The sequence below is a fragment of the Rhyacophila brunnea genome, unplaced genomic scaffold (assembly GCF_057557595.1).
Source record: "Rhyacophila brunnea isolate RB1 unplaced genomic scaffold, BYU_Rbru_1.0 scaffold_8, whole genome shotgun sequence".
Lineage (NCBI taxonomy): Eukaryota > Metazoa > Arthropoda > Insecta > Trichoptera > Rhyacophilidae > Rhyacophila > Rhyacophila brunnea.
The window spans coordinates 475606-497168 of record NW_028233350.1 but is presented as its reverse complement, the minus strand read 5'-3'; the positions used below and the strand labels follow the sequence as shown (position 1 = coordinate 497168).

The 21563-nt window shown below is 31.9% G+C and overlaps 1 protein-coding gene across 1 annotated transcript in view; it reads left to right on the top strand.

The window, feature by feature from the left end:
- Window positions 1–283: 283 nt before the first annotated feature.
- LOC147063800 (uncharacterized) overlaps window positions 284–21563 on the top strand; it is a 45093-nt gene continuing 23813 nt past the window's right edge. The window contains exons 1-2 of the mRNA XM_085958783.1: window positions 284–743; window positions 19211–19342. Of these exons, the coding sequence (XP_085814909.1) occupies window positions 19241–19342 (102 nt within the window). The 5' untranslated portion in view covers window positions 284–743; window positions 19211–19240. The remainder of the gene's footprint in view (window positions 744–19210; window positions 19343–21563) is intronic.

Sequence of the window (21563 nt, the reverse complement as noted above, 5' to 3'; positions counted from 1 at the left end):
AATTACAAAAAAATCAGGTACTAAGGCACTTTTGTTGATTAAAAAAATAGTTGAAAAATATGAAGGTGCAGCCACAGTTCGTGTTTTTTTAAATACCAGAAAATACCAAACTCCGAGACGGAAAAAAAACAGCATAAATTAGTAGAAGGCGAGTATTGTAAAAGCTTCTATAGAGCGCATGTCTATTTGAGGCGTCAAATCATTTCCCAGCAGGGCGAACATTCGCGTGCTGCTGTTTTTCCGTTCAGTAAGGTTTCGCTCCCCGGGCCGGGAGGACGTACCAATTGCAGCCCCTTCTCGCCTTTCGCGAAAGCTATCGGCGGCACTGTTTATTCGCGATTAAATACTGCGCTACTGAAAATAATAAACATTGAAATCAGTCTGGCAGGCGAAACGTGTGCTAAACACCCTAGACAAAATCTGCTTTGTTTCTACTATAAAAACATTTAATTATGACTATTTTTAAAATGAGACGGTATTTTATTGGAAAAATTTTATTGTAAAAAATAAAACAATATATTTTTCATTTTATTATTGTGACTGAAATATGAATGACACCCCCTGTGCATATTGTGAATGTATGCGTTAACAGTATTTCATTTGAAATAAAAAATATTGTATTAAGAATCGATATTTTCTGAATATGTTTTTTGTAATTTGTACCGAATGCAACACAATGTGAAACCAAACGACCGACGGTGTATGACACTTTACAATATCAGAGAAATGCTGTTCGTTAAAATGTATGTATAACTTTCCTTTTTCTAAACAATAAAAAAATACTTATAAACGATCTATTCCACTGCGTATTTAACTAATAAAATATTATCGTTTGATTATAATATGTAAATCTGAAAACACTTTGTAATTCCTAATAGGTATCCAATATCATTGTTCTCTTATTTAATAAAAGTAAGTATTTTCATAAAACTCTACTGTTATCTTTTTTTTTCTTGTTTTCTAAGCCATTGTCAAAACAACAATAGTATGTTAAAATAATTTGATTTATTATTCATTTACACGAAACACGTGCTTCGTCTACATAGCAGACACTGTTTGCTCTTTCGGTCATTTAAAAATAATTATTATTATTTGATTTAATAAAGCGCATTTTTTTGTAATACTTATTCCACTTTAATAATTAAATTTGGACCGGTTTCGTTCGCCTCAGAGGGAAATAAGTGGAATAAGTACTACAAAAAAAATTGCGCTTTATTAAATCAAACAACAATACAATGCAGTTCCACCATGAATTGACAGTGTTAACAAAATAAAAGAAATTAAAAATAATTACATATCAATCAGTTTTCATCAAATTCTCAATCCTTTGTAAACTACATCAACCGAGCTTTATTACAACATTCACTATTTATTCAACAAAATATAAAATTATATTTGATAATTTATTTAGTTTTATTGTAGCTATTAAAAACTAGTCGCAAAAATAGTCATATATTAATAACGCAATAATGTAATTTATGACAAAATTTGATTGCATTTCATTTTTATATGTTTTTTTAGGTTTTCGTCAATAGGTTTTTATTTAATATACTTACATATTAATTTATTCTTTTATAAAACCAATATTAATAAGTAGCTTAATTAAAAAAATATTTAGCAATTCGATAAACCCTTCAATAAAGTTATACGTTTCCATAATAAATATTTTTTTAAAAGACTAATAATATGACATGTTTATTTGACATTCTGTTTTTTTTATTTCTCAGGTAATACTTAGCTATTATGATACACGTCATTATCTTTCTAATGAGCCTAAGGCCGTGTAGTTTTTGACATGTGTACTTATTGTCGTCATTAACTTGATACATAGAAAATCGCGCAAGCTTTTATTATTTTCGATATATTATTATCACAGGAAAAGTTTTTCCTTTATTAACAAGCGAATATAATATTTAATAGAGGAAAACAATGTATGTTTTGCGTGTTTCCTTATTACATTGTTTTAGAACAAAATACTTTTATTGATTTTTATTAGGTATCTAGCATACCTATTACTACTAGGTACCTACTTATTGTTGACTATCGTAGTCCGCACGAAAGGGCTATGTCACAATTACCGTACTTCCTAAACCTTTTTAAAACCTTACAGTATTTAAAAGCTTTAGCATTTCACTTGACGTATTAATTACACATCTAATGTTTATAAATAAATATACGTATTTTAATAACAATGTACTTTTTATAATAATTATACCACTTAATTGAGCGTATAAAAATAAAGGTCGCCATTATAATCACAAAGGCAGAGTTTTCCACTGGCAGTGCATCTATTCAGAATTAAAATTTCACGGCTGATTTAAGCTCACGTGTTCTTTTATTTAAAATAATTATGTAAGTATATCTGAATCTAGGCCATATCATTTTTTTAATACGAGGATGGGTCAATAATTCCTTAGAAAAAAGCATTAAAACAGTTTTTATTTTTGTATTTTTTTTTAATTTCTCAACATAATCTCCTTGGAGCTCAATACACTTGGTTAGACGTTTCTCAATTTTTTTAAACCGTCAGAAAAATAATTTTTCGGAAGGTCCTCAAAATAAGCATTTGTCCGATCGATGACTTCTTCATTTGAAAAAAAACGTTGTCCACTTAGCAATTTTTTTAAGTTTGGGAAAAGGAAAAAGTCACTGGGGGTTAAATCTGGCGAATACGGTGGGTGGTCGACCAATTTGAACTTCAATTCTTCAATTTTAGCCATTGATCGTAAACATGTGTGAACACGGGCATTGTCCTGATGAAAGAGGATTTTTTTCCTGTTTAAATGAGGCCGTTTTTCTTCAATTTTGTTTTTTAGCTGGTCCAATAAAGATGCATAATAATCCCCTGTTATTGTTTTTCCTTTTTCCAAATAGTCAACGAAAATAATTTCACGTGCATCCCAAAATACAGTAGCCATAACCTTACCAGCTGATTTTACGGTTTTCGCCTTCTTTGGACATGGTTTGCCTTCGCAATCCACTGCTTTGACTGTTCTTTCGTCTCGGGAGTATAGTGGTGTATCCATGTTTCATCTACAGTCAGAAAGCGACCAAAAAATTCATCCGGATTGCGTTGCATGAGCGACAACAGGGCTTTAGAGGCCACCACCCTATTGCGTTTATTGTCGACTGTGAGCAAACACGGCACCCATCTTGCAGAAATATTTTTCATGCCCAATTTGTCATGTAAAATAGAAATGACGCTACCTTTTGAGATCCCTGTAACCTCAATTATCTCACTCAACTTTAATCTTCGGTCACTTAACACCATATCGTGGATTTTATTGATCATTTCTGGTGTAGTCACCTCTACAGGACGTCCTGGGCGTGGTTCATCCTTTGTTGATGTACGACCACGTTTAAATTCATTTAACCAGTTATAAATAGTTGCAAGTGAAGGAGCAGATATGCCGTGAACTAAATCCAACTCATTTTTTATTTCCTTTGCTGTTAACCCTTTTATATTAAAATGTTTAATAACAGCTCTAAACTCAATTTTCTCCATTTTCCATTCTTCCATTTTCCACAAGCAATTTTTTTTTAAATGTACGAGAAACACACAACAACCCGACCAATCTGATTGAAACTTCGCAGCATACTGAATCGGTAGTGCCGCTGCATGAAAACAAACCGCTTACAGTACTAGTCGCGCCACCTGTCGGCTTTTCTAAGGACTTATTGACCCACCCTCGTATCTCCCTTTTGATTTTCTGAATAGAACCGAACAACATCAGAAGAGATTGTAAAGATGCTTCTATATTAAAATGGAAATAATTATTATAATTTAATAATAACAATCAATCCGCATAAAAACACTATTTATGCATTCCAAAAAATATTTTTTGTTGTAATACGTTAACGGCCCACATGCTTAGCGTAGGTCAAAATGGTGCTTTTATGGTAGTTATATTCAGAACATAACCCTGGACATTCCATAAACGTTTTACATAATCTATTTATATGATTTTGAAGCCTTATTATCTATTATTTAAGCCTTATCTAAGCCTAATTACTATAAAGCAAACATTATTCGTAGGATGTTTATCACATTTTAATGGAAAAAGGCATAGCTTATAATTAGTATATTTAGAATTATCTTCAAATGTGTTATTCGTGTCTATTTTATAATAATAAAATGCCTAATGTTTGTCAAATTTGGGATCACAAAGATTATAAAATATAATTTTTTATCGTAAATATGTCACTATATAATGTTAACATTAATTTTATTAATGGTTTTGTAAATGCGTTTAAAAATGCAAAAAACCACTGCACATGGATGTACCAAAATATGACTTTATTCTAAAACATTAGAGCGAAAGATTAAAAAGAATAGTATTTTATGTAATAAAAATACTTTATGCAGTCATCAAATGTTTAAAATAAATATAAAGGATAATAAGGCTTTAAAATTATATAAATAGCTTATCTACAACGTTTAAGGAATGTCCAGGATCATGCTTTGAAAACAACATAAAATCTCAATTTTGACCTACGCGGCGCACGTCCCCCCTTAATTTAATTAAATTAAAAATAGTAATTTTCATTACTAGTGAAGACATCAACAAATTTTAGTTTTAACGTACGTACTTGTAGGTACTTGTCAATAATTTTCAAATTAAGCTAGGTATTTTGTTTTCAGTAAACAAGGTATGAATATTTCTTAAAAATATAGAGCTTAGATGTTAATATGTCTTAGATTTACCAAATGTATGTCTAATAATAAGAATAAAAATAGTTTCATTAAAAATATATTAATGTTTTTATTCACCTATTTAATCGCGTAGCCCTAATCAGATAACGGAATATAAATAGAATATATATATTACAGGAATAACATATGAAAATAATATCTAAAACGATTAAAAACAGAAACATCATAATAATTATACCATAATTATAATACTCATTATGTACTCGAATTAATTAATAAATTGCGGTGAATTCAAAATGACCTATCTATTAATTATAGACGTACTATATCTTATAATAATAATTATTATAGTTATTATATGTAATGGTTAGAACGAAAAATACAATAAATTTAATGCATTGTTTATAAAATTTTATTATGAAACTTTGCATGAAGTAATGGATAGCTCTTTTCAATTTTCAACACAATTATCATAATAATATATTATTATATATTATATTGAATACTTACATTTTGAGTAATTATAAATATCATTAGAGATATTTTTAATTTTAGAAGTTTTACAACAAATCCACAAAATAAAGTAAGTAACAAAAATGTATGTAGGTTTGGAGCTCGATTTATTTTTTACAGGATAATAATATCTTAACATTATTTGCTATTTTTCAAGAGATTCAATTTTTAGTTGATGGTTCGTCTTAATGATAATTTATAACTGATATTTACCATAATATATAAATATTAATACAATCGAGGAGAAGAGGGGTATTTGATGGAGTTTTAACTATTCCATGTCAATTGTTTTAACGTCCAGCGTTTTACCTTTTGGCAATTTTAATCACGAATATACATTCATAGTGCACGAAGATGTTGAAAGACAAAACCGGGGTCGCTTAAAACTATTTAAATAGAATATTAATATGATAAAATAGAAGAAAAATTAAATACCTACATTACTTTATGATTAGCGTTTTACTCACGTGATGAGATTTCTAATATGAGTTTGAATTTATGTAATGTTACAATTATTGTCAAAACTGTATAAAAAAGTAAAAAAAGAAGTTGCAATGATAGTATCAAAAATAGAGGTAGATTTACTAGTTTTCCGAGATGACAGGGGTCTCAAATTGAAACAATATTAAGTAAAAATAGTCGTTTCGTACATGTTTCTTATTCTCCAAATGATTTTTTTGGTCCAATATAATAAAGTCAGACGCATTTAAATTTTTATTAAGACTGAATATAAAGAGCGATAATTTCATAAGATTTGAGAGACATTATCTATCAATCATTTTTTTCAAAAAGATTTTCTAGTACTTATCTTCAATATGTTGTCAAATTATGTATGTTCAATAACAAAATTACATTCTCAATTCTTGAATAGAATAAATATTTTTTTAAATTATTAGCAAGTGCAAGTACCTACGTACTAAAATTTGGAGAACCACTGATACCGTAATTAAGACAATTAATTGATACTTTGATTTGAAATAAAAAAGTCGATTGCCGAATTAACGCAATTTGTGAAGCGCTTCGGAAATGTAAAAACTACTAGTTAATTTTATCATAATTAGATAGGCCGCACATAGTTTAATTTATAGAGAACATTTGGGCGAATCCAGTGAATACGGGTTCGCATCCCGCTGCGTTTTCAAATAATGCATTTAGAATATTTTTTAAATACTTTTATATTTTTATCGCCGTCTGCGAGAATATAAAGAATGTTTTTGTGTCTAGCGTAAATCTTAAAAGTAGTTTTATTTTTATCAAAGATTATAAATGTTGTAATTTTACAAGAGTCTCTTCACTAATAGCACTCATTAAACTAGGCAAAAAATACAAATGTTTCAGACAATTACGTATAAGTATTCATTAATCACGTAGTTTTTACATGTAATATAAAAAAAAACTTAAAGTAGGTCCTTAGTTCATTAATAGTAGGTACGTTTTAACCCAGGTGCTAAATTTTTAATTGCATCGTAATTTTTTTTAACATAAAAAAGTTTAATGTATACTACTTAAACGAGGCACACTCAGTATTAAGATAGGCAGAGTTTAGTAGCGTAATTTAAAGAAAATTAATTCAATACATAATATGTATTGGACGTACTGGTAAAAAATAAGTTTACTTAAAAATTAAACTTATCTAGGGTAAGGACTAAGAAATCTCATAGTTTAATCTCTGCTCGTTGTATCGATCACTCGATATTTATATAAGTACCGTTATAAAATCAAAATAAATTAAATCATTATTAAAATGTAAAGTAACGATAAACCATCTTTAATAATATATTGTTTTTTGTTAATTTTAATAGTTTCGACTAAATATGATAATTAGTAGGTATTATGGTATGCAAGTAAGTATATAATTGTAACATTAATTCTAAATTATAATATAATATCCTCCCAATCCCTTTATATGCCATGTGGATATGAATGCTATATCACGGAAAGATATCCTCGACTATTTTTGAACTGATACATTTATAAATGTTGACGTCCTCAAACAAATCGGAAAAGACCTGAAGATACGCGTGATACTACTGCAGAAAACTACAGTATTTGCCATGGTCATATTATTAGAGGTCAAACGTACAGCATTTCAAAACTTATCCATGGAAAAATCAACCGTAAACGTAGCAGAGAATGACGCCACGGTTTGTCGCTTAATAACTGCGTGATTGGTAAAAGTGCTGCTCCACTGAATAATTCCAGGTAGGGTATAATATGCTTCATAAGTTTGCACTCCGGCTCTAGGATGAAAATTATGTAATATATTCTAAAAATATTTTTTTTACATAATATATTATCTATTTATTTTCTTATTACCAGGTACATATTATATTAATAAAAGTGCTTATTATTTTATTACATTGTATGCTAGGTAATCAGGAAAAGAGGCGAATCAGTGTAGTAATGGTGCAAAAAAGTTATAAAACGTATACTCTAGCAGACAATAAAAGTAATGATCGACTTGATGGTGGCTCTCCTCCAGCATCGGATGACACAAGGATGATAAAAACAATTGGACCTCGTGATTCGACCACCTGATCTTCTATTTCATAAGTATCTGGTACATGAGAAATTACCGAAAAAATCAGTTGAAAAATTAAATAAAATTTATATTATGTGTATGCATCTGCAGACTGCACTGGAATCCACCTGCATATAATGTCTAAGTTACCGGCAACACGGGCTATGTGCGCATCCCCGGAGAGCAATAGAAAATACGTGAACGACCGATACTGAGATGATTGGAGTGCGCTATGGGAGATTTAAGAATGCTTAGCCAAGCAATTGGAAAGCGTTCACTTTGTAAAAAGTTGTTAAAAAGGCCAAGACATGATAATGGATGAAAAATGATAATGAAAAATTATTTTCTGGGTCAAGAATCTAGAGACCGGTTGGAACTCAGTACGTTACTCCTGGACATCCCCTCAGACAGGGAAAAGTAGCCGAAATCATCGCCAACGTCCGATAACGGATATGGAACAGAAAGAAATAAAAATATGATAACATATTGAGCCTAATGATTGAAGTTAATAATAATATTATAAGGTGAGTAAAAAATAGTCAAATATACCGGCATTACCTATGTGATAAAGTTTAGTTTAGGCGTTCTGCTGAAATTGAGATTTATCTAATTTCTACATTATTTCTTTGTTAAAACATCCTTTATAAATGGTAACTGATTTAAATTTGCTTAACTGTATTATTTTTGGCATGTTTCTTCCTTAATAAATGTAAATGTTTTCCTTTGTTCCATATCTTGCTACCAGTCCACCAGCGAAATTTGTTGAGTTTTTAAAATATCAGAAAATACATGGAATTTTAGTTTTACGTGTTTTTAAAAATAATTCTGCCTTAAGTATTGTTAATAAAATTGTTTGATCAATGTAAAAATATTCACCGATCGTTTTGTTTAATATTTTATTTTATTTCAAAAATTGTTTGAAAAAACAAGTTAAAAAACAGTCATCAATGTAATATAATGGACTAAACTGTCAAAAAATAGGAAAATGTTGAAAAAAGACAATTTTTTTATTCAATACTGAAGACTAAGTATTTTAGATTCTTTATTATTAGAAAAAACATAATACTAAAAAACATCCAAAACATACATAATATTACAATTCAAGATAAAACGTTGAGAGGACCACGTCTTTTACCTTCCGGGTGAGTGCTTGCGTAAAAGAGTTGCGTTGAGTAAAAAAATCTAATACCTATACGAGTAATTACCGCTCATTGAAATAAAATGTATGATTGGGGTTACAAAATATGTGTACCTAATAAAGATTTATATACAAATTGTAAAAATAAGCCCATCATAAATACCCAATACTATTAGAATATACATAATTTGAAAACATCTCATGCATATTATGCACACTAGAAAAAATCATTTTGTAGAAAAAAAATACGATACCCGACGGCACTTTAACCTGGATCTGCTGGATCCGCGACGTCGGTTAGTAATTAAGGAATTAATTGATACCTACCTTAATTTAACATACAAAAACCGATAGCCAATATTATAACGCAATTTGATAAGCATTTCATGTAACAAGTACTAGTTCAAATTGTCGTGATTCAATAAGATTCACGTTGCTTTAATTTTCAATGCTCAAGTCCCGTCGGGTGTCGTATTTCTTTCTACAAAATGATTTTTTGTAGTTTTTATATGCATGAGATATTTTTAAATTATGTATATTCAGTACATAGAAAATTACATACTGAAATCTTGTGTCATATTCGATGAATAAAAGAAATAGTTTATTAACACAATACTGTTAGATTAAAAGTTTTCTTTGTGTGTAATGTGTGTGTCGGTATATCGAATTCAAAATATCTGAGCAAACTGAAAATAGATAAAATCCCATTTACAGTTTAAACACAGATATGTCAGGAACTGTATAATGACGAGATTGCTCGATATCTGCGTGAAGCGCATTTGGGCGGTTACATGTAAGTTGTACATAATTATGCAGTTCATCGTGGAATACTTATTCATGCGCCGCAGTACGTGAAACATGAGTTCGTATAACATTTTATCAAATGACGAGTTCTTCGTTGAACATTTCACCGTAGAATACATTTGTACGTATCTCAAAATGCGTCGATAGTTTGCAAATAGTACTGTTCCAATTAGATTAACCCTAACCTAACCTAACCTAACCTAGTAAAGACATCTCCACATGTTTTAGCATACGTACAAAAATATACTCCACGGTGAAATGTTCAACGAAGAACTCGTCATTTGATTAAATGTTACACGAACTCATGTTTCACGTACTGCGGCGCACGAATAAGTGTCCTGTGGTGAACTGTTTACGTACAAATTTCCGGATACGCATTTGGGCTTCTTAATATTATTTCCAATAGCGACCTCCTATTACAGCTAACGTATAAAGTATTCAATCATTGCATGTGAAACATGAACACTTAATGTAAGAAAGATCCGCAAACTATGAGTAACACAACATGAATCGTGCATTTTGGGCATAACTTCAAAATAAACCAATGGATAAAGAGGCAGAAAAGAGTACATGACAGACACCGAACAGATAATAAATAGAATTCCGATAGGTTATAATTATACCAATATAGTAAATTTTGACGCAGGGTTTTAAATGTGCGTGTCCTACGAAAATGAACCACGCATTATAGACGTACAATAGCGTGCGTAATAGACCAATATTATATGAGCATCATTGCATATTAAACCTATTAAAGCAGTTGTCAGTATGCGACGTAGGTATAACGTATTCTTGATACGTGTTTAAATTTATCCCGTATTCTTCCTTACTAGAGATCGGTGTCCTGCTTCTCCTTGCCCGTTTCCTGGTGACAGAGATCACCGAGATAATAAAATGCCAAAAGGCCGACGTGTCGGTAACGGTAATCGCTAAACAACTAACGCAGTCATAAAGTGGTATTCAACGGGTACTAAACGTCCATTCTAAAGCTCGCTGGATCGACGAACTTATCAAGCGATCGAGAAAAGTTGAAGGAGCAAGGGTAAGCTTTCATCCAACAGTGTATCGACACCACTGATAACCATTATAATAATATTATATAGACCTAATATAGAAACAAGGGAATTAAATCCTGGGATCTTGGACAATTTTCGACTCCTTTGAATCCCGGGATTAGTAAACACAATCCCGAAACTTTGGGGATTGATTTTTTTATTAATCATAATCAATTGGTATGTGTACAAAATCATTATGTTAGCGACGTGTATGTACCTGCACATGTCACAGGTGGAATCGCTGGATGCTCACGGATAATAAATACACATGTTTGCTGCCATGTGCAATCGTAACAACATCAAAAAAATAATAAATCCATTTATTTAATAACCAGTTAGATGTCACTAAACGGAACTAGACGGCGTCTAACCGCCATTGCCACGGACGTGCAGGCACGCACTTGTTTCTACGCCGCATTTTATGAATGTATATTTTAATTTTCTCATTGATTAATTGATATTATTGACTTCATTAACCTATGTATTTCCAAGATTGAACGAACACAATATTAACAACATAATATGTATTAAATAGTATAAATTATACTAGACATTTTTGACCGATTTTATCAATGTTATTGTATACATATATAACAATTTAAGTAATATAAACTATCAAAAAAATACTAATCCCGGGATCGTCAAATTGTAATCCCGAAATCCCGGGATCAAAATTTAGGCTCGGGATTGGATTTCCTAATAGTGACTAAGTGATGTTGCTTTAAGGTTGGTAAAGATGTGATATTAATAGATCTATGTCAAAGTTTATTTAAAAAATCTATTCACAAATTGTCTAAAAGCGTTGGGGTGGGTTATTTGTTTCTTTTCGCCGGATAATTAGTTAGGCAAGTCAACGTTTATGGCGGCCGGAAATCCATCATTGAACGTTTTTGCTGACGCAGCGAGTGACAAGCGAGGATGCGTCGTTAGTAATTCTGACTCCGCTTGACTTCAAATCCAGACCAAAGAATCAAGACGCAAAAACCGGAGTGTGCCCGACTCACCAATTAATTATTCCAACAGATGAAGACGACATCTGTGACATATCATTTAATCTATATCATTATTTGGCTCAACTAACCTAACATCTACAAAACGTGTATCACGTTAGTATTATAATATGTTTAACTCTCTATCTCTTAAGGAAGTTGCTCTCATTTGATCGCTGCTATAGCGAAAATGTGTACCTATCTTCCAAGATACATAAAACTAGGGATTGCAATACCGAATGAAAATGTCAATACCGGTTTTTCGGTATTTCATATTGAATACCGTTATTAATACCGGTATTTATAAACATTAAAAAAACAGAAGTAGGTGCTTATCAATAAATATAGCTATTAAAAACTTTTTAAAATATTATTTTATAGCAAAAACCTACATAGGTACCTACATTTATTATGTTGACATTTAAAAATAATGTGTATTCATCATAATTGTAGAACTAGTGATTTTTTACAAATAATTTGAATATATTGATAATTTTAACTAAAGCCCACAAAAGTTCATCAAGTGCAAATAAGTCCCGGCTGCAGGAAAAGCTTCTTAAATTCAACGCTTGCAGTCATCAATAATTATAGAATAATTATTGAACATTTTTGTCACAAATGTTTTCTATTTCGAAATAATATTATGATAATTCATCGCGACAATTACTTATATAAGTACTTAAATATATTTGATGCAATTTGTTTTTTATTTTTTCACCTCTGTTGGATTCACTCAATATATTTGCATTTTAGTAGCACATTACTTATAATTCATTTTCAAAAACGAAAACGAGTGTGCTTTCTTAATACCGAAAATTCCGGTATTTTGTATTTTTAAAACCGGTATTTCGGTATTGATAAATACTGGAATACCGGTATTGCAATCCCTACATTAAACTAACTGGTTACCAACTTTATAAATGACATATATGCATATTCAACATCATCTAACAGGGTCGATCCACTGCTGGATGAAAGCCTTCCCAAGCTCCTCCCACTCTATTCAGTCTTTAGTTCTTCGCTGTCAGGTAATCCACCGAACGTTATGAGTTCGTCTATCCAGCGGGTTTTAAGGCGTCAATATGGTCGTTTAGTGCTCTTTGTCCCTACCAATGTATGACGGTTACATGTAAATTTTACGTAAAACATTTCACCGAGGCGCAGTTAGCCGTGAGCTTTATTACCGGAAAAGAGATGACCGTATACTACAGTCTCCTATTTTATTAGATTTTAATTCATTTTTCATAGCTGATTTTGACAAAATTCATGAATTCAAGAATAAAAACCTAATCTAACCTAACAAATAATCCAATATATCGGCTATTTTCAAAAAAAAAACCCGCTGAATGCCAAAACCAATGATGATGATACTTATTCTGGGATCGTAATAATTGTACATATTGATAGGATGAGAATTTTCAACGCTTTTGACTAGTATTTTGAACCCAGTTATGCATTTTAAAATTTTATTTAACTTGCATATTCATTGTTATAATAATTTTATTCGTATTTTGTGTTTTATTATTTAAATATTATTCTTCTGTGTGACTGAAATGCATACTAAATTACTTTAACGCAAATTTATATACACAACTTAAAAATACATAATTCATTTATAACGAGAGGTCCTGGAATGTTTTCGTAGAAAGTTTTAATCTCATTTAAATCGTGCTACTAAATGAAATGTTAATAGATTAAATTTATAATATCATTCTTTATACGAGTTCTTAAGACGATTAGAGTGATTTAGTTTTCTTTTAAAACTTAAAACGAATATACTAAGTACCTAATAAGTTTTCTTATAAAAAAGTGAATATTATGGGCAATGTCCGTTTGAAGTAAAGCGTTTCCAAAAATAGCAGCACTATCTCACAGGTCGTTGCATTTAATCGAAAATATCTCCATTACACTCGGCAGTCAGTGGCTGCTCAGGAATTTCTGCGATTTCTTGAATTCCTTACAAATTTTCAGATTAGACTCTCTTGGAAATTTTATGAGTGTAAATACACACATTACGCAGTCTCCCCAGACGTTATTTTTGTAATAACCTTTAATGTGGCCAATGTCACAAGGCGTAGGGTCAAACAAATTTCAGACATATGTTAATAATATTTGTTATTAATTTAAAAATCGCGGTATTTAATAAGTCACAATATATAAAATCAATATTTACATAAGGATTGTATTTTTTATAATTGGGCAGTATTTTACTTCATCTATTGGCCACGTCTCAACACATTTAACTGCATAATATACCATAGCAAAACAAATTAGAAATTCCCTTCAATGGTTTACTGTGAGTGTTGCAGCGTCTTTAGCTACCCAGGTCTCGGATATTAATATCGGCAAGATTCCTTGTTTGGCTACTTCTATTGTTATTTTGAACCTTATATAGTAAGTTTTTATTGTCTCAAACAATTCGGTGTATATCTTGGGAGTTAGCCAACTGAGAAACTGGTCACTTGATACATTTGAGTTTTATGATGAAGAATTATTTCTGATATCCAATATCAGAGGTCAGCCACTATCAAAGCGACCTTTTCTTGAACTTTTACCAATTATGATATTAATTCCATAATAGCCATTAAATGCAGTGTCTTTTTCTCTGATGCATTAAGTGTATGTACTTGTATTGATATGTACTGATGTATTAAATAATCAGCTGGAGAATAATTTACTTTTGTCATGTTTTAATGTGACATACGTCACGTCACGAATCCTCTCATCCTTCTCGGTCTTTTTCCTTTCGTTCGAGGATGTCAATATTAGTCACTCCATCAGTCTAAGGGACTTTAGAAATACGTATATATAGTGAAGCTCTTAACTCCCCGCAATGTTTCATTATTTAGTTTACATTATATTATATACCCATACCATAAAAAATGAGAGGAAGAAACAGCAAACCATACGTAGTCTCGGTTCTAGGTTTATTTGTCTTGTTAAAGAGGCTTTGTTAAAGGATTAGATAATAATAATCTTCTGACGTTATTTTATTATGTGATTTTAGTACTGAATAGTATGGAATATTATGTTAAGTTAAAAGCGCGTAAGGGACTTTACGGTCAAAATTAGGTTAGGCTCTTTAAAAAAAGTAATCTTCAGCATCTCAAATATGCACCAAAAGGATTTAATGAATAACTAATTTAAAAAATATATAAATGACAAAACCAATAAAATATTGGTTTCAAATTTCCCACAAGTAAAGTTACAACTTACCGCTAATGCATATTTGGCTACCAGTGTCATTATACTCGTATCATAAAAGTTCCACCGCTATCAAAATTTACATTTATGAAATTAGTGAAATAATTATTTGAATTAATATTAATTAATATCTTCAAGTTTCTCATAAAATAATTGCCCGCCATTAGCGTGTCTCGTTGTCACTCACAAAATATCAGCATTTCTAATTAAAACTACAATTTATTATTGCGTGACTCTACTTTAATATCCACACAACACATTTTTAAAAGCCAATTTAGTCTAGTACTTAATTTATTGTTTTTTTAGATTATAATAGTTATATGTCAAACTGTCAAGATGTAAGGTTTGCAATTCCGATGGATGTGTTCATCCCGTAACCCTATGCATGCTGGTATTTTGCGATTTTAGAACAGGCTATCATACTACGAACCAATCTTATAAAATAAATATGTCTAACATAGCTTATTAATATACCTATATGTTCATAAGTACGAACAATATGATTTTACATGTGTTATAATCAATTTTAATTTACTAAAATTACCCACGGTGCCCGCGCGGCTTAAGCGTCGGCATACAGCGTCGTGGGTCCCAACTTGTAATCCTGGGTCTGGCAAGTACACATATTATTTTTTAATTTGTATATGATTCAGAGTATGGACCTAATAGGTTGAGCAAGTGGCTGACATGGTCGAAAAACAAATCAAATAATATTGTATACCTAACTATTTTATTATATTATTATATATTATATATATTTTATTATTAGAAATCATTTATTTATTTAAAATATCATAAGTATTTTATTCCTATTCGGTATTATATATGATGTGTCGCCGGACACTACATCCACTACACGCTGCAGCAAGTGGTTATCATATGCGTGTGGTCGTAGGAGACCTTAAAAATTATCATTTTTTTCGAATTTATGGAATAGAAAAAAAATATACTTAACAGCGTACATAAGTGAAACGGCAAATAATTTTAAACTGTATGTAGAACGAAATTACGGCCTCGTTGTCATTCGGAGAGCGATAGTCGAGGCGTCTGCACGTCAATTCGTTTTGTCATGGCGTTGGATGAAAATATTCTTAAATCGTGTAAAGATGACTAAAAAACTTTACGTATGCACTTAAAAAAGAAAACATGTCAATGAATATACTATTATTATTACGAATATAATAATAAACATCACATAAAAAGAACGCATGTTGAACTTTTATGACAAACTATATTTCGTTCGGCTTCCGTCATTTACACCCGCGACCCGCATTCTGCGTATCGTCTAGTCACGATCTTTTTAGACCATGCCTCAGCTGAGGTATAGCCTTAAATATTAAATTTGTTACCTGCCAAATCACAATAAAAACATGCAACTAAATGTGAAATATTTAAATTTTATTGGTTAAAACTCGTAATGTATAATTAAAACACTTCTCACCGCGAGTCACCACCAATCTCGGAATCTGGAGATTAGGATTGGGAATACTAATCCCAATCGCGTTCGTATCGGGAATTATGCACTAACAATCAGTATAGTAATTTGTTTTAGAATTGTTCAATTTGCAGGAGCAATGGACTTTCTCTTACAAAAGCAGACAAACGTTTTATATACTGTATACCTACATATAGGGTGTACCAATAAGAGTTATATTTGCCGCCATTTTGCACTGGTGTCACTTTCTCATTTCAAATTTGATATAGGTAGGTACATAGTCTAAACTCTAGAGATATGTGTAATTATATTATCAAAAAATGGTTTAACTACAATACTGTGCAGCGGAAATCAGGGATTTTAATATCCTCAGGTGATTTATGATACACGTCTTCGCGAAATAATAGTGAGAATTTTGTGTGATTTCTGGGCAGGGGGTGTCATCGAACCGTACTTTTAGTTAGATGTTAATAATTGGCCTCTGAGATCATGTGATTTAATACTATTGGATTTATTCTTTGTAAGTATTTTCAAAATTAAGGTGTAAATGAATCATGCTCTCCAACATAATATCTGGTACTTAATTGGCAAAATAGAATCGGATTTATACACAAAGGCCTTGTGAAACATGGTTAAAAGAATGATAGCTATTTGAACAATGTTACATAGGCACTACTTATACATAAATACCGTGTATCAGTATTAATTACAAAGGACCAAAAAAATCAGAAATATTCGTGTTACTTTACTTTTTATCGAAAAAACAAATCTGTTAGTTCTTATTGAAAGACGCTTTATGTGTCTTATGTGTGTGTGCGGGTTTTAATATAATGTCACAAATTGCAGGATGTCGATCTCACCCTCTAAAAGTGACATCGCGTATGGATTGGAAGGGAAGAGCTTTTAAATCAGTTTGACCGGCCGGCTAGTACGACTTGATTTTGACACAGACAAATTTCGCAGATTTCAAATATTTTTCGAGGTCTTTCAGCGATTGAAATGTTGGCCACACCAGCAGAATATAAATCACACACATGCTCTAGTCATGGTGCAATGTTTTTTTAACCTTTTTACATCCGTGGACTATCAAAAAATAAAAAAATGTTTTGCGGACCATCAACATTGGAATAAAATAATAAATATTTATATAATTGATTTTTTATTCAAAACAATTAATTTTTCCATATTATTATATTGCAAAATTAATTGTTTTGAACAGACAGTAACAAAAAATAAAATATAAAAATTCATAAAATTCAACATAAATTCCATTTTTTAATTGAAATTAAATATAAGCTTTTAAAAATAGATACTTACTATTTTTGAACTGCAGAAAATTTTTGCGGCCCACCCAAAAATCTTCGCGGACCACCGGTTAAGAAACTATCCTCCAGTGTACGTCAACATAGGTATAAAAAGGTAGCTCCTGGCACAAATTTGAAATGCGACTAACGTTTGTTACACCGCGATATATAACCGCATAATCGGTGTACAGACTAGGCGAAAACTTTAATCGAATTTAGTGTTTTACTAGATAATACCTACATCACATTGTAATCTCCGTCACATTCAATCTATCGACTTATTAGCTGGTTAGACGTAACCTGGTGATATTAAGAATATTTATACTAATTGTGAAAACACTAACTGTTTTCATGCAAATTTCATTGATTCAGGATACCGATATATTCCAATTACGTGAGATGAGTTTGGGTAAACGTTGTTTTCTAAATTTTCAACAATTTTGTTTTGTACAACTTTTTAAGACACTAATTTGTATTAAATATTATAATATTATTACCTATTATGTATTACTTCACTGTTTTTATGAAATCATTACCATAATATTTACAGACATAGGTACATCGAAATTTTAATTCTATTGGTTATTTAAAATAAAATCGATAACTAATTACAATGATTTAAGCTATTTTACATGCTGTTTCTATAAGGGGAAAGGGTTTTTTTTACAAATAAAAAAATAGCAATTTCAATCGAGTGAGAAAATATTTCCCTGTATTACGGCGGTGTGCCTTTGCTTTACCATTCAGTTTTTTTTGCTATTTTTTGTCGACAAGCTGTAGTTTTGCTTACGGGATCAGTATAAGAGTATTGCTGACTAATATTTTTGCGAGGTATTCTGGGTTGGGTCATGCTCTCGCATTTTCCTGCTAAAAATCGTATGAAGGGAATTCGAAATTTCAGTAAAAAAAGATCTCATCACACGTTGACGTTTTACATTCGAAAACAAATCGAGTAAAAATGAATTTAATGTTATTTCTCCATTACTTACTACTAGGTATATTGTATATTAATTTTCGTGTACCTATAGGTTTTATGCTATCATAACGCAAAAATATTGACTTAAAAACCAACAAAAGTTAAATGATATTAAAACAAAATCTCTCAAATGTTTTTATAGAATTGTCGCAATGAATTAACATACATATTTTGAAAACGAAAATATTCGTGGCAAATATTTCCAATTATTCTATAACTACTAATCTAACGTTGTTAGTACCTACATCCGACAAACAACGTTGAATTTGAGAAAGATTTTAGATTTTAATACTTATATACTTATTTATAGGTACTAACTTGTTTTTTTCTATAATATTTTTTGATGAATACCGGAATTAATACCGATATTCGATAAGATATACCGAAATACCGGTATTGATATATTCATTTGGTATTGCAATCCCTACCCAATACGCTTTCTGAGATAATTTCAGCTTTATTTACTTGAATATTGTGAGCTTGGTGGCTGAGCAGATTCACTCCCAGACAAGCTGCCTATCCTGGTGTATTGGTGTCGCAAAGCTACCTTTATTATATGTTATTATAATTACGTATAACTTTGACATGTGAATAAAGTAAACTTGTTTTGATTTCAGGCGGGATGTAATGAAGTCCGCCGTGTGGTAATGAAGTCGGGCGTGCTGTACTCGTACGGAGCGCTGCACGGCCGCACCTGCTGCCGCCTGCACGCCAAGCACGCCGCATACTTCAGCGCCCTCTACACCCTGGTAATTACCACCATCACTATTCACTATATGCCTATACCACCAGTTTCATTCACGATCAGGCTTCGGGCACACGATAACCACAATATGCATTGCGTCAAATAGCAGCCTGTAGCTGTAAAGCCTAGTACCCACGTAAGTTCTTGCTCGACGGTTTCGCTCGACCAAACATGTTGACTTAGGCCCTCCTCCCACGGCGCAACTGAAATCTGACGGAACTGGTTGGTGATTGAACTCATAAACTAACCAATGTTAAACTTCGCAGACGGCGCTACTGAAACCCACTTCACATAATAATCACATAACTTCAAACTGTCAAACTGGACCATCAGCTGTTTTGTACAAAAACCGACAACACGCACGCTGCTGCGTTTACTCGAATACAATTAGGTTATTTCAATTTTGCTTATCTTGTACTTTGACGTCTTGGGTTGTTGTGGTTTTTATAGCATGACGCTTGTTACGCAGTGCTACCAATTTTGCTAAGAAAATATGATTTTTCACCAAATTTACTGATATACCACTGTTTTACGGTGACTGGTGATCGCGCGACTAGCATGTCGCGTCTCTTCACGACCCTTTTGAAACTGAGAGATTCCAGTCTCGCTGTCTGCGAGCCACCATTGACATACATTAGCTACATACTGGTTGGAATTTTAGTTTCAGTTCCGTCGGATTTCTTGCTCCGTGGGAGGAGGGCCTTAGAAGCATGCTCGTCGTTGTCAAAATCCGTCAAACGTTTTGATATTTTTGCGCGAAGTGGACGCGGCGGCGTAAGCATCGCCATGGTAACAATTTTATAATAAACATAGTAGGTAATTATTTACATACATCTAAATATTTCTAGGCGTTACCATGGTAATAAACAAATTGTATAAATGTGCGATGGTGACAGCTGGTGATTCAGCTACACGTAGGACAACGATGCCGCTTTGCATTGTTTTGGATCGTATCGCTTCAATCCGCATCGCGAACGCGTTCGCATCGACTTCGCCCATATAAGACGTCCAGTAAGACTAGATTTTTAAATGATATATTAGTCCTATACCATGAAAAATATTGAAATTTCTCTATTTGCAATCCAATGTTAAGAATATAATGCTAATTTCTCGTACATATCAATTAAGTAGTTGAATCTCCTAATCTAATCATTTATAAATAAGTACCTATGTATGTAGTTACATATACACAAAACTCTTCCTAACTGTTTTATATATCATCATTTTTATCCCTTTTGTCCTTCGACCATTAATTATAAATTGGTCGACTGGCATTGTTAATTTACATTAATTTAATTGTCAGCTTCAATTACCCTTATTTTACACTATACGGTTTTAGCCGTACGGAAAAAATCGAATGTTAAAAATCCGAATCGGCAACAAGTTCGCTCTTTTCACACTATGCGGTTTATGCAAAGTTTTTTCCCATCAAAAGCTCAGTTTGTGGTTGAGTATTATGCTGACTGTACGAATTAAAACTGTCTAATATGAAACCATGAAATAGGTCACATACATCACTGAGTCATCGGTGGCCGTCCGGGCGCCGTGAATACAGTGGAATGGACGGCTGCTATACGGCGTCGTTTCGGTTTTTAACCATCGACGTGTAATGTGAAAAGAGTCATGCTCTTCTTCACGCCACTAAAAGAATTTCGGTGTTCAATTTTTTGCCATACGGTCAAAACCGTGTAATGTAAAAGGAGCGTTACTCAATTTAATTCAAATTTATTTGGTGGTACCTTGTCGAGACGAGTAAAAGTGTAATATTTGACCGGAAAATGTGACTGATAACTTGAAGAAGGTTAGGAACCTTGTACCTTAATCTAGTAAGTGAGTTATATTTATGTCTAATATATTTTTATTTATGTTGTATTTTCGTTGTCGTGGAATTTAAAAAGAGTACATTTGATTATCATAATAGAGCTTTAGGTCGCATGACTAGCTCTGCTATCTAAGCGATCAGTTTATTTATGTTATCTTACATTATCTTACATTTTGTCAGAAGCCTTACATGTTATATGGCCCTTCACAAATAATGTGGCCCTTAAATACTTAATTGAATGAAAACATGCAATGAATAGCGAAAGAATAGAAGCCGAACATTCACTATGACGAGCTCTATTTCTCAGCCACCGACGCGTCGCGACGGCCCACTCGCTACAGTCATGCTATGAGCTTCTTTATTGCTCAACAAAATTGGAGCGCCGTCACAATACTTTCTATTG